The sequence below is a fragment of the Cynocephalus volans genome, chromosome 11 (assembly GCF_027409185.1).
Source record: "Cynocephalus volans isolate mCynVol1 chromosome 11, mCynVol1.pri, whole genome shotgun sequence".
In the NCBI taxonomy this organism is placed as follows: Eukaryota; Metazoa; Chordata; class Mammalia; order Dermoptera; family Cynocephalidae; genus Cynocephalus; species Cynocephalus volans.
In genome coordinates this window covers 16,676,454-16,690,347 of record NC_084470.1, presented here as the reverse complement: position 1 = coordinate 16,690,347, position 13,894 = coordinate 16,676,454, and the positions used below count along the sequence as shown (strand labels likewise).

At 32.2% G+C, this 13,894-nt stretch overlaps 1 protein-coding gene across 6 annotated transcripts in view; it reads left to right on the top strand.

The window, feature by feature from the left end:
• U2SURP (U2 snRNP associated SURP domain containing) overlaps nt 1-13,894 on the top strand; it is a 48,374-nt gene that overhangs the window by 17,743 nt on the left and 16,737 nt on the right. For 3 of the 6 annotated variants that reach the window (XM_063114602.1, XM_063114601.1, XM_063114599.1), the window contains 13 exons: nt 1,530-1,597; nt 2,154-2,248; nt 2,633-2,668; nt 2,759-2,841; nt 3,765-3,930; nt 4,122-4,333; nt 5,256-5,299; nt 8,407-8,511; nt 9,600-9,666; nt 9,745-9,908; nt 11,188-11,350; nt 11,763-11,842; nt 13,224-13,311. In XM_063114602.1, coding sequence (XP_062970672.1) covers nt 1,530-1,597; nt 2,154-2,248; nt 2,633-2,668; nt 2,759-2,841; nt 3,765-3,930; nt 4,122-4,333; nt 5,256-5,299; nt 8,407-8,511; nt 9,600-9,666; nt 9,745-9,908; nt 11,188-11,350; nt 11,763-11,842; nt 13,224-13,311 — 1,371 coding nt within the window. Of the gene's footprint in view, nt 1-1,529; nt 1,598-2,153; nt 2,249-2,632; nt 2,669-2,758; nt 2,842-3,764; nt 3,931-4,121; nt 4,334-5,255; nt 5,300-8,406; nt 8,512-9,599; nt 9,667-9,744; nt 9,909-11,187; nt 11,351-11,762; nt 11,843-13,223; nt 13,312-13,894 lie in introns of those variants that run through there. The other 3 variants (XM_063114603.1, XM_063114600.1, XM_063114605.1) reach the window with 2 other exon arrangements.

The following is a 13,894-nucleotide window of genomic DNA, read 5'->3' as shown; positions in this document are numbered from 1 at the left end:
AACTACCAGTCTACTTTTTATCTCTTTTGATTTGCCTATTCTGGACATTTTGTACAGGCGGAGTCATACAACATGTGGGCTTTTATATCTGGCTTGTTTACCTAGCATAATGTTTCAGGGTTTATCTTTGCTGTGACATGTATCAGTACTTTATTCCTTTTTGAGGTTCAATAATATTCTATGGATATACCATATATTGTTCATGCATGATGGACATTTGGGTTTTTTCCATTTTCCAGTTGTTATGAATAATGCTGCTGTAAATGTTTGTGTATGGGTTTTTGTGTGGACTTATGTTTTTAATTCTTTCGGGCACGTATGTACCTGGGAGTGGAATTGCTGGGTCACATGGAAATTCTTTGTTTAACTTTTTGAGAAGCTGCCAAACTGTTTTCCAAAGTGGCTGTACCATTTTACAGTTCCACCAGTAATGTGTGAGGGTTCAAGTTTTCCCACATGTTCACTAACACCTGTTAAAATTGTTTTTTGTTTGTTTTTTCTTAAATTTATTTTAGTCATCTTGGTGTAAAGTTATATTTCATTGTCGTTTGATTTGCACTTACTTAATGAAGTTGAGCATCTTTTCATTTGTTTATTGTACATTTGTTATCTTTGGAGAAATGTCTACTCAAATGCTCGGCTCATATTGTTGAGTTGTAAGAGTACTTTTGATCTTCTGGAGTCAGGTTTCTTACTAGCTATGTGATTTGCAAATGTTTTTCTCCCATTCTGTGGGTTGTCTTGGCATTTTCTTGATAGAAGCACAGAAGTTTTAAATTTTAATGAAGTTCAATTTATCAAGTTTTTCTTTTTTCACTTGTTCTTTTGGTATCATATCTTAGAAACCATTGCATAATTCAAGGTCATGAAGATTCATGCCTGTTTTCTTCTAAGAGTTTTATAGTTTTAGCTTTTACATTTAGGTCTATGAACCATTTTGATTTGGTTTTTGGTATATGATGTGAAGTAGGGATCTGACTTCATTCTTTTCTGTGTGGATGTTCAGTTGTCTCAGCACCATTTGTTGAAAAGACTATTCTCCATTGAATTATCTTGGCTTTAAAAAAAGGGGTTCCAAAACCCAGTGTTAGAAGCAGATTTGAAAGAGGGATTTCAAAGATGTTACTCATTGTTTCAAGTAATTCATATCTTCCAAAGGTAATTGCTTTGAAAAGTGCATATTTCTGGTAATTGTTCATGGCACTTACTTTACATGGCAGTTCAGTTACTTTATTTTCATTAATTTCTCCCCAATATTCAGGCCTGTGTGTCCCAGGGCTTTTGGGGATAAAGTTAATGGCTCCTTTACTTTAAGACTACTGTTGTCATTTTGTTTAAATTATTAAGTAAATTAAATAAAAATTAATTTGGGGGGAATAGGGACATTCAGTGATAACAGCGTTCTTTTTAATTTAAATAATTAGAACATATGATTGGCACTAAAATATTCTAAAATAATCTTATTATCAAATTGTTAGTTTTGTTTAGCCTTCTTTTGTTTGAAGTATAACTTGTTGTATCCTTCATAGCCACTGAAGAAAGGGGAGAAAGAAAAGAAAAAAAGCAATTTGGAACTCTTCAAAGAAGAATTAAAACAGTAAGTTTTATTTAGTGCAGAGAATAACTATCGTAAGTATATTGAGCCAATACTTACAGATGCAGGTATGAAGTATGTAGTGTACTGGTTTTTAACCAGCTTGCCATAAGGTTTTAGATATTATAATGATACTTTGTAAGGTATGTTTGAAAATCAGTTAGCATTTAGTCCAGCATCTAGATTGCTTGTATTATGTGGATTCAGTTTAGTTGATTTATCCATTGTTCAGAATCCTATTTGCAGTGGAATCAGTATACTCACTGGGGTGGGAGTGAGGGGTGGTCATACTTCACAGGAGACAACCAATTTCAGTGGTTTTAATGTTGAATTTCTTCCTCTCCTTGAAAGTGAGTTTTGTATTCCATTGCTAGTATAACATATCAGAAATTTGCTCATGGCTGTGATAGCTGAGGGACTCTCTAATCTTGGGTTATCAGGAGTGATACTTAATTACAAATAGCTTACGTTATTTGAAGATAGTACCTGGATAAGCTCTATTCTTATTAGATGTGAGCAAATTTTGGCTCACTTTAGTGACTGTAAATGTTTTCAACAGAATTCAAGAAGAGCGTAATGAGAGACATAAAACAAAAGGCAGGCTAAGTCGATTTGAGCCTCCTCAGTCAGATTCTGATGGTCAGCGTCGTTCTAGTAAGTGGCATTTATTTTAATGTGTTTGTGATTAATTACAGTAGTCTTCCCTTATTCTTGAGAGATATGTTCCAAGACTCCAAGTGGATGCCTGAAACCTTGGATAGTACTAAACCCTGTATATACTGTTTTTTCCTGTACATACATACATATGTACGTAGCTATGATAAAGTTTATAAATTAGGCACAGTATAAGGCTAACAACAATAACTAATAATAAAATAGAACAATCATAACAATATACTGTAATAAAAGTTAACGTGAATGTGGGGTGTCTTTCTCTGGCTCTTTCAAAATAACTGAAACCGAGGAAAGCGAAACCTTGGGTAAAGGGAACTACTGTATTCTATAAACTAAGAGGTGTTTTCTTTTTTCCCCTTTAAGTGGATGCGCCTTCAAGAAGAAATAGATCATCTGGTGGTAATACAGTTTTTTGCTTTTTTAATTAGTAAGAAATTGTCCAAATTTTGTATTTTGTGTGTTTTAATTATTTTTTTCTTTTTGCCTTAGTTCTTGATGATTATGCACCTGGCTCACATGATGTAGGAGATCCAAGCACTACTAATTTATACCTTGGAAACATTAATCCACAGGTAATATTACTAAAGTAACATGAATGTTGGCTTATATGTTTTATGCTTTTGGAAGAAAGCTGCTTTATCAGTCAATAAAAAAGATAAAATCAGGATTCTGAAGTTGGTAAATCTGATGGAAGTAGAGAGTCTTTAACATTGTCTCGTAAACCTGAGACTTAGTGGTATGGCCCAAACTGTCTTGCTCTACAGATACTTAAGGGATTGTTTTGTTTCCTTTTTCAGTAACTGGACTGTACTCTGCATTTGAAATCTTTTACTAGGTGCCAATTTTATCTTCATTTTGGAGTCCCTTTTTCTTTTTCTCCTAGCAAACTAGTATGTGTGCTTTTTCTCTTTTATATTTTAATTCTTTTTCTACTTCAGTGTTGTTAATTATATTATGGAGAATGAAGTGGTAGTTATACATAATATGCTCTTCCTAAAAATTATATGTACATTGGACCTTATAGCTTATTTACTATTTTCTGTTTTCTCTGCTCTTAATATTGGTAGTTGGGTGCTAGAAAGAGAAAAGATGAGTAAGTCCTTTTTTCCTTTCATTCCAACAAATATTTTCTCCTTAACTTAAATATTAATCACTGCCTGAAAAATGCTGTGAAATGCCTAAACAAACAATTGCTGTAGAACAGCTTGTTTAGATCCTGGGATCTTAAAACAGGAAGAGGGGAGGTAAAATTCTGGTGATTTCTGCAGCCACCTCGGCTTCCCACCCTGGCATCCTGTTTAAATAAAACAATGTTTCTGGTATGAAAAAGATTTGTGAATGCCCCATGAAGGTAGTATTTTACCTGTGCAGAGTTCCTAGTACTTGAGTGGAAAATAGTAGCATTAATATGTTGCTCTTCATTTTTTAAAAGCTACATTGCTTTCTGTTGCATAGAATTTTTTTTTTGTACCAAAAAACTTGCCCCTTTTAATAGATGAATGAAGAAATGCTGTGCCAAGAATTTGGAAGATTTGGTCCATTAGCCAGTGTGAAAATTATGTGGCCTAGAACTGATGAAGAAAGAGCGAGAGAGAGAAATTGTGGCTTTGTGGCCTTTATGAATAGAAGAGATGCTGAAAGAGCTTTAAAAAATTTAAATGGTAAGAAAATTTTTATTATTCATTTATAGAATATAGACATTTCTTTGGTGTGTGAAAGTATTTACAAAAATTCTAGGGAGAAGATGGACCTGAGATGGAGAGGTTAAAAATGAAAATTAATTCACATCACCAGAAATATTTTCTTTTCTTCTGAGAGTTACCAAAGTGACCTTTTCTTTTATTTCTTGTAGGAAAAATGATTATGTCTTTTGAAATGAAGTTAGGTTGGGGTAAAGCTGTACCTATTCCTCCACATCCAATATACATTCCACCTTCTATGATGGAACATACGCTTCCCCCACCTCCATCCGGACTGCCTTTTAACGCGCAGCCTAGAGAACGATTAAAAAACCCCAATGCTCCCATGTTACCACCACCTAAAAACAAGGAGGATTTTGAGAAGGTAATTAAAAAAATGTACATAGGGCCGCATCTAATTTGTAAATACTAAATCTGTGGTAGTATTTCTTTTCAACAATTTTGTAGAAAATGTGTAATTCTGTTTGGCAACTCTTAAAGAAATAAGTAGATGTGTTCCCTGCCTTAGCCCATGGAAACCCTATATTGAAATATTAGGCCATATTTTTATTTGTGGCTACCATTCCTTTTTTGACCACTTGTTAAGTTTTTTTCCCCCCCTTGTCCAGTGTTGTATCCAGGTTTGCTTAAGTGCAGTATCTAAATTTACTTTGTTCTGGGAAAGTGATACTTTGTATTTGGTTAAGTGACATTTCAGTTAGAAAGACCTCATAAATAAATTGTTTGGATGGCAGCTAGCTAACTTAGTTCTCAAGATCTTAGGTATTAGAATATTTGAGAGAATATGTGGTTTTTAAAAAAGTTAACTAATCTAGTAAAAGCAAAGGGTGAGTATTTTCTTTTTATTAAACAAAACCAACTTAATTTCAAGTTATAATAATTTGTTGGTTCTATTACAAATTAATGACACTTAAATGACAGGGCTGGTTTTAAAGGCTTGGGAACAAAGTAGTGAACTGTATGGTCAGAGGCAAACAGTTAATTATTTCACAAATTAAAATCTTTATCTGATAATTCTCAGTGTAGTACCTATTTCAGTGCATTGATGTGCATTCTGGCAGGAATGTTCTGATTCTTTGCATTTGGTGAACATTTATTGTTCACTGAACACATCCATTTGCATTTATGTAATTGCTTAGTATATTATTACTTCAAATGCAGTGATTGCCTGCAAAACTTGTGATTAGATGTGTAGTATTTTCAATGCATATGTATATTTTTGCTTGTTACTTGTTAACAATACTCACATATTCTATGTTTATTATCTGATGTGACTTCATATACAGACTCTGTCGCAAGCCATAGTCAAAGTGGTTATCCCAACAGAAAGGTACATGTTTTTCTTTATTATTACTGATCTAAATATAGACAATATCCCCTTCTGAATTAAAAAAAATGGTGTTGAGGAAAAAGTAATATCTTGACTGAGCAATGGTTCCTTCCCAGTACTTTTTGGGGGGATATGTGAAATTTAACTGACTTAAGTATACTTTGCAATTTTATGTCATTATCTTTTTTGTTTTCATTGTTACCAATGTAGGGAATTTTTAAAGCTTTAGTAGTTAGAATGTGTTTAATAGATCTAATTTGGGTTGTTGGTTTAATAATGTTTAACTATTGTGATGAGAAAATAGATGTTTTAAGTGTATCTTAATTTTTCGGTAATGTTTGTTTGATCCAATCTGTTATTTTTTTCTTGGTTTCTGGATTATCTACATTTAATATACAACATTGGTTTGAGTTCTCCTTACTGAAGGCATACTTCGTTTTTTTCCTAATTGATTTTAAGAAGAAATTCCTATTATTTTCATGAACACTGGACCTACTAGAAATTTTTTTTTTATGATAACAAAGGTGTTTGGAATTCTTTTACTTTTCTTCCTTTTTTTCTTTTCAACATACTGTTAAAGCAGAAGACTCATTCTGTAGGTATACTCTTGCTCAGTCAAGCTAAGCCTTTTCCCAAACACAGGAACACAACACTGGTTGAATAATAAATGAACACAAAAGAATACCAAATTCTCTTTGACATTGGCCTTGGTGAGCAACACCAGCTGAACTGTCTGCGGCAGCGGGGGACCAGGAAAACATCATGGGATGGATTGGGAAAGTATACAGTTTTTGACCAGACATTGGTACGATTGACTCCAATAAATGTGGTTTTATTATAATTGAGAGACAATTTTTTGGTTTTTTTTGTTGTTGTTGTTGCCCAGAATAAGATAATTACCATTTTAAAATAAAATAATGCACTTTAAATATGTCATCTTTTTGTACTACACTGTTTTATTGACAGAAAAGTGACTATTTTTTAAATAAGTAATTAAACACACAATCCTTAAGGAAAAAGTGTGATCACAATTCTTTAGTAATCTTGGATTCAAGTTAGCAACAACTAATTGTCAGATTTTGATTTTAAATAATCATATGAAACATTTTAAAACTTCAATTTTCTAAAAATAGATTTTATCAGTTACAAGCCTGTTTAAAACTATAGTAAGTTTTTTTTCTCCACTGATAAAGCATTTACAGGAAGGTATTTTTGTAGCATTCATAAAGCATATATCCAGTAGTAACTTTACATGTGGCTCAGCTTATTTCGAAACAAAATTTTTACTGTACATTTTGCCAGAAGGTCTTGACTCAACATTAGAATGAATCCTTTGGTTTTAAACTTGCTAAACCATTTTTTATCTATCTTTAATACTGAAGTCAAGTTGCTTTTGACTTAATTCACATAAGTTTCTGGATGTATAGTATTTGTCCACCTAGTAATAAGTGTTATATATTATACTCACATAAAATTTCCCTTGGCTTTGATTTGGCTCCTACCAGTGGGATTTTTGGAACTGAGTCATCTTTATCTCCCTTCCTTCAAAATAATGTCATTAACTATGTGGATGCTGAGAATGCATTCTCATTTGTATATCAAGAACTGCATATTTGCAGAGCAGTTAATATTTCTTAAAAGAAAAATATTTTTGAAATTTAAAGTGATGTTTTTGATTTTTTGTTTTAACAATTTGAGGTTGAATTTTAAATGTATAGTTTCCCCATTGTAAAGACTTAAACCTTCATATAATTTTTTTGACCTCTTTTAAGCTTAAATTAATTTTTTCGCTATGTGGAGATTTTAGTGCCCACTTAAGTAGGTTTGTTTGAAAACTGAGAAAATAATTAGTCACCATGAGATAGGTTATTTTACTGTTTGTGTGTTCTGAAGCAGGGCATTATAGAGTCTACCCCATCTGTCTTGTTCTATAACTATGTATTTATTTATATTCTAGCAGTTATATGAACTTAATTTGAGTTGGGAATGCTAAAGGTGTAACTTAGTGTGTATCTTGTACCAAGAGCCAATATCCTTTTGCTTTTCCCAATTGTTATTTGTCAGCTGTATGCTGGGGGACTGGAGAAATAAGAAATCAAAAGCAGCTTATAAATAAGCTGAGTCATTTTTGCCTGACATCATAATCATTGTCTAAAATTGTGTTTGGAGTCTAATAAGGTCATGTAATTTTAGGACCCAGTTTCACATTTTAAAAATAAAGACTTTTCTATGAGTCCAGTGAATAAAATGACTATAATAAAAAATTATACACATATTTATTTTTGGCTTAAATATTGGAAAATTGTTATGGAAAATGGAAAGGGAATCTCACTGTGTCCCCCCATTTCAGAATATTTTGGGAAAGAGTAGGACTCCATTCACTTAAGGCTTTGGCAATATAATTTCTTCATTGATTCATAATATACAGGCAGAATTATCTATGTCATGAATTGTGAACTAGTTTGAAGTGTGGTCCAAAGGGATGTTGCCTCATTAAAGGTCAGATTCAATAAAAACTCCATCTGGTATATGTGTACCAGAAAAGCACAGGAGTTGGATGGATTTTTTATTAAATCAGGCCTTAAACTTGTTAAGTAGTTTTTGCATTTTTATAAATTATAAAATGCAGTCATAATTATAACATTTCAAAACCACCACAAAAGTGCTTGGCTTAGGAATACTTTCTCTTAAAACTGAGATAGTGTGAAAGTTTTTAGATGGCTATAATAACATGCAAGCTCTAAGTTGCTGATCTTAATATATTTGCAGCTTTCCAATTAGTTGTGATTCATAATTTAATGTTTTGCATTTGGAAGATAAAATTAAGTGGCATTTAGAAAATTAAATCTTTATTACTATTAGGCTGTGTTGTGGTTTCCTACCCTCCCTTCACCTTTCCTTCCCCTCCCACTCCCCTACCCCCACTGCCCCACTCCCTCTTAATGTACAAGGCATTAACATGTGTTCCAGATTACTTTTTTGGTATTAAATTCTGTATTAGTCAGCAGGATAATCTTTTTCTACACAGTTATAGTAACTTAGATCAAGTGTAGTTTTATATAGTGGTAGGTCTGAATCCATTTTCTTTAACTGTGTTGTTGTTGTAGGAATTTGCTCGCCCTGATACATCGAATGATAGAGTTTGTTGTACGTGAAGGGCCAATGTTTGAAGCTATGATTATGAACAGAGAGATCAACAATCCTATGTTCAGGTGTGCAATTTTTATATTGTGGTAAAATACATATAACAAGAAATTTGCCATTAACAGTTAATCATTGTTATGTGTGCAGTTTAGAGGCTTTAAGTACATTCATGTTGTTGTGCAACCATTACTACCATCCATCTCCAGAACTTTTTTCATCTTTCAAAACTGAAACTCTGTACCCATTAAACAATAATCTCCATTCCTCTGGTCCCCCAGTCCCTGACAACCACCCTTCTACTTTGCGTCTCTATGAGATTGATTACTCTAGTACCTTGTATGATTAAAATCATATAATATTTCCTCCTGTAGCTGGCTTATTTCACTTAGCATAATGTCCTCAAGTTTCATCCATGTTGTAGCATGTGTCACAATTTCCTTTCTTTTTAAGGCTGAAAAATATTCCATTGTATGTATTTACCATATTGTTTATCTTCAGGTGTGCATTTTAAAACTACTTTTTACTTGTTTCTTGGAATTAAAAGTATTTCCAAGAATAAAATTCTTAGAGTGGAAGTTTTGCAGTGGGATGAGTAGTCAGTTTTAGTGATTAGATTAGTGCTTAGGTCAGTTTTCCATAAGATTTTGATTTAGCTAATTAAGTAGCATTGTTTTAAGCATTCTCTACTAGGAAAATACTTTTCTTGTGCTTTTCAATGAAAGAATCTTTCATAAGTGAGGTATAGTTGAATAAATGAAATTGCGTATCTTCTGAATTGCTGTGATATCTAAGACACTAACTGTGATATCTTAGCACTATCATTAAATAGTGTAAAATAACTGCTTTTGAAATTATAAGTTGGGAAAATTTCTCCGTTGACGGACACAGTATCTGACATATATAAGTGTTGAATAAAAATCGTTTAAGACTCAGCAAGATGCATGCCTTCTTAGTATTAATGTCAGTCACTAAGGCAGTCTGGGCAGGGCAGGGAAGTAGGGGGATAGATAGTGGATGGCAGTAGGCGAGGACTTCTCTTCAGGGATCTTTGCTTTCAGTTTTATTTAGAATTCAGTAGGTTAATACTGTTTCTCATTTGTTGTGTTTAATTGAAGATAGCTCTTTGTGATGTTTAATTTCTGTTTGTTTTGTTTAGATTCTTATTTGAAAACCAGACACCAGCTCATGTTTACTATAGGTGGAAGCTTTATTCTATTCTGCAGGCAAGTAGAATTAATTATGTTGTTAATTTTGATTCTGAGTTATTAGACCTTTCTAATAATTTTCTGGATATTTATTAGGGAGATTCTCCAACTAAGTGGCGGACAGAAGATTTTCGTATGTTCAAAAATGGATCTTTTTGGAGGCCACCACCATTAAATCCATACCTGCATGGAATGTCAGAAGAACAAGAAACAGAAGCTTTTGTGGAGGAACCTAGTAAAAAGGGAGCACTTAAAGAAGAGTAAGATTTTTTTTTTTTCTATTGTATGTTTAAAAAAGTCACTTCAGTGGTTGTTTTAATTGATGGTCTTACTAAAATAAAATGGTTTTTTAAACTTGTGAGTGTTTAAAGTAGTAACATCTTTCAAAATACGCTATATAATTTTAAACGTCTTGACAAAAATGTGTGTCCTAATAAACTTGACCCCTTTCTACTGATAAAGTTCATTATGATCTATTAAATGTGGTTGATTTCTTTCTAGTATTGGAATACTTCAGATTCTTACAGAAATTATCTAGAGACCCTTAGAATTCTTGCCTCTCTGCAACATAAGGAGGAGAAATTATTGTATGGCTAGTGAGATCGGATATTGACTATGCAGAGCCTCTCCATAGAGCATGTGGTGAGCTGGGAGATAGTCACCATGGAAGCATATGTTGCTATTAGTGCTCACTCAGCACTGGTACAGTGCTTTTGGCCTGGTTTAAGAGACAGAAATATATTTGTCTATTAAATGTTCAGAGGACGTTCTCTATACCTCATGGGAAAAAACTGACTAAAAGAATTTTTAGCATATAGAATTATTACTTCACTGCATGGTCTATAAATCTTAATACTTGTTACATTGATGCATTGTCTGTGAGAGCATTTGCTAGTGGAGTGCTATAGTATTTGAGTGTTTTTGCTTCTGAAGATGTATGTTCATCATTACTTTAGCCCAGGAATCTGAAAACTCAGCCCACAGGCTAATCTGGTTGTCTCCTGTTTTGGTAAATAAAATTTTATTGGAACACAATCATGCCCATTCCTTTACATGTTGTCAGTGGCTGCTTTGATGCTATAGCAGCAGAGTAACTATGTCAGAGATTGTGTGGTCTATAAATTCTAAAATATTTGTGATCTTATTCTTTACATAAAAGGCCTGTTCTAATCCCACGCAGAAGTGCTAAAGTAATAGAACATGATGTAAAGAACATGAAGGCTCTTCAATGTAATGGGATAATAAAACTGGGGCACATCTTAAAGACTCTTGAAAAAAATGCCCATAATTTTAAATTTACTTAATTTGGAAGCTTAAAAAAAAAAACCACTGAAATCTTTATGAGTTCTAGGAAAAGTATTCTTTCCTATATATAAGTTTTTCAAAAAATTGTAACTAATTTGGGAGTCTTAACACAGTCAGCCTTAATTCAGTCTTCAGAATTATTTTATCCGAGTGGGTTTTAAATTAGTTTGTGAGCAAAAGCTGTAATGACATTTGAAATTTACATCTGTATAAGTTAAAAAAATTTATATTCAGACAGAGGGACAAATTAGAAGAAATCTTGAGAGGATTAACTCCGAGGAAAAATGATATTGGCGATGCAATGGTTTTCTGTCTTAATAATGCTGAAGCTGCTGAAGAAATAGTGGATTGCATTACTGAATCATTGTCAATCTTAAAAACACCTCTTCCTAAAAAGGTATGGAAGTGATTTCTCTTTATGAATGTTTAATTAAGAAAAGGAGAGATAATAGTTGACATCTTTTTGGGTTGGAATTGGTTTCTTTTTTGCACGAAGAATTTGAGTGACGAAATCTCTCCTATGCAGTCTTATTTTTCTTCCACCTGGGAAACTTATGTTCATTGACATACAAGTTAATCAACAAGGGGAAATGTAAATGAGTTAAATTTTATACCTGCCAAAGTCATGGTTGTGGTGATGTTGAAGTTTACATGACTCTTCCGATTAGTAGCAACTATTCAGTTATAGGTAATTATTAGCCTTATGCCACTGATTCCAAGAAATGACAATATAGAATTTTTTTCTAGATATATTGTTGGCTAATAGTTTTTATTTTTAATCCATTTTGTGTTATCTTTCGGTATTATAGATTGCCAGATTGTATTTGGTTTCTGATGTTTTGTACAATTCTTCAGCCAAAGTTGCCAATGCTTCATATTATAGAAAATTGTAAGTATGATGATGTAAGTTGATATTCTTGAAATACTTAAGGGTAAGGAATTCAGAAAAGAGGATTTTTTTTATTAACACCCTTTATTAATAAGAATACTTTGAATTTTTTCACAGTTTGTAGAATTAAAAAAAAAAAAAAAAAAAAAAAAGGCCTAGAACAGCTCCTTCACTGTGATTCATGCCCTCAACACAAGGGTTTGTTAAAGTGAAAAAGAATAATCAGTAAAAAGATAGAGGGGAAAAAAACAAAAACAAAAACAAAACAAAAAAATAAAAAAATTGACTGCATTCATTGAACTAAAGCACTGTGTGCTAAATTATAAGTTTTTTGGAAAGTTTTCATCTCATTAATTTCTTCGTTGTTTGACAATGGAACAAATATAGGTGGAGTTAAAAAAAAAAAAACTTTTTCTTGCATATACTTGTATAATAAATAAACTGAAACAATACAAATAATGGCAAATGTAAGAGACCAGAGATACATTAACTACTTATAGACTCTTATGTTCTCTTCTGATCATCCTTGTATCAATTGTAGTTCATTGTTAATGTTTTCTAAGGCAATAGAAAATTATGTTGCTATACTGTGATTAATATTTTCATTCATCGCTTGGTATCCCTGGGGGATTGGTTCCAGGATCTCCCAGGACACCAAAACCTACAGATGCTAGAGTACCTTATATAAAATAAAACAGTGTAGTATTTGTGTATAACCTATGCGCATCCTCTCATATACTTTAAATCATCTCTAGATTATTTATAATGCCTAATACAGTGTAAATACTATGTAAGTAGTTGTTATACTGTATTTTTTAATTTTTTAATCATTTTTATTCATTTATTTTCCTGAATATTTTCGATTTGAGGTTGGTTGAGTCCATGGATATGGAGGGCCAACTGTAACTTCCTCATTTCCCTAGAGTTCTCTTTATGTGTTTATTTTATGAATTAGGCTCAGGGAAGCTTTTCCCTAGGAATTGACTCTGAAAAGAAATTGAGAGACATGGGTTCTACTTTTAGCTCTGCTATTAGTTTTTTTTCCTTGGTCAAGTCACTTTTCTAAGTTTTCTCTTTTATAAAATGGAGAAATTGGACTAGATGGCTTAAGGTTTCCTAGATATAGAGTTTCTTGCTAATAGAGGAATCTAGTACTTAAGACTTTTTTGGAATTTGAAGGAGAAAATTTCAGAATAAGAGGAGTTAAAGCAATTTAGTTATGATTTTAGAGTTTGAACACCTACTTCTTGATTTTAGGAATTTCTTAATTAATTTACTTATAAGTGTTTAAGTCCAGGAGGGGTTTTCATTGGCTGGCATGCTGAAGGGGATAGGGATTCTTGAACATTTTATTTTAAAGAATGTGTTATTTGAATTTCAGTTTTGAAACAAAGTTATGTCAGATATTTTCAGACCTCAATGCTACCTATCGTACAATTCAAGGCCATTTACAATCTGAAAACTTTAAGGTATGTGTATTGTTTTATTATTTTTGTTATAAATGGGTAGGGGAGGCATTGAAGAGCTAGAAAAGTATGTAAGACATAAGATACAAATTGAAAACTGGATACTTTGGAAGTTACTCTTTAAAAATTCTACTGCCATTTTACCTTCATAATCAAAAAATGTCCAAAATTTTAAAATAATTAGTGTTATTTTGTCAAGTGTTTTAGTTTTAAGTGTTAATTATTTAAATATTTTAAGTATTAGACTTTTTTCACAAAACATTCAGATCACTTGTTTTGTGATAATATATATAATTTGGTTGGATTAGGGAAAATATGTTTAGTTATTCATGTTTGGAAAGTATATTCTGTTACTAATTTTTTATTATCTCTTAAGCTGTAGACCAATGGTAAGAAAATGCAAACAAAATACCTTACTTATAATTGAATAAGTAAATATACTTTCATGGAAAGAAGACTTTGTTAAGAAAACTTAACTTGGGAAGATGCCTACTTGACCCTACCATGGGGGATTCAAACAACTCCATTAAAAAAATTTTTAACTTTAAATATTGTCCATAAGTTAGAATTTATAGAAAAGTTTAGA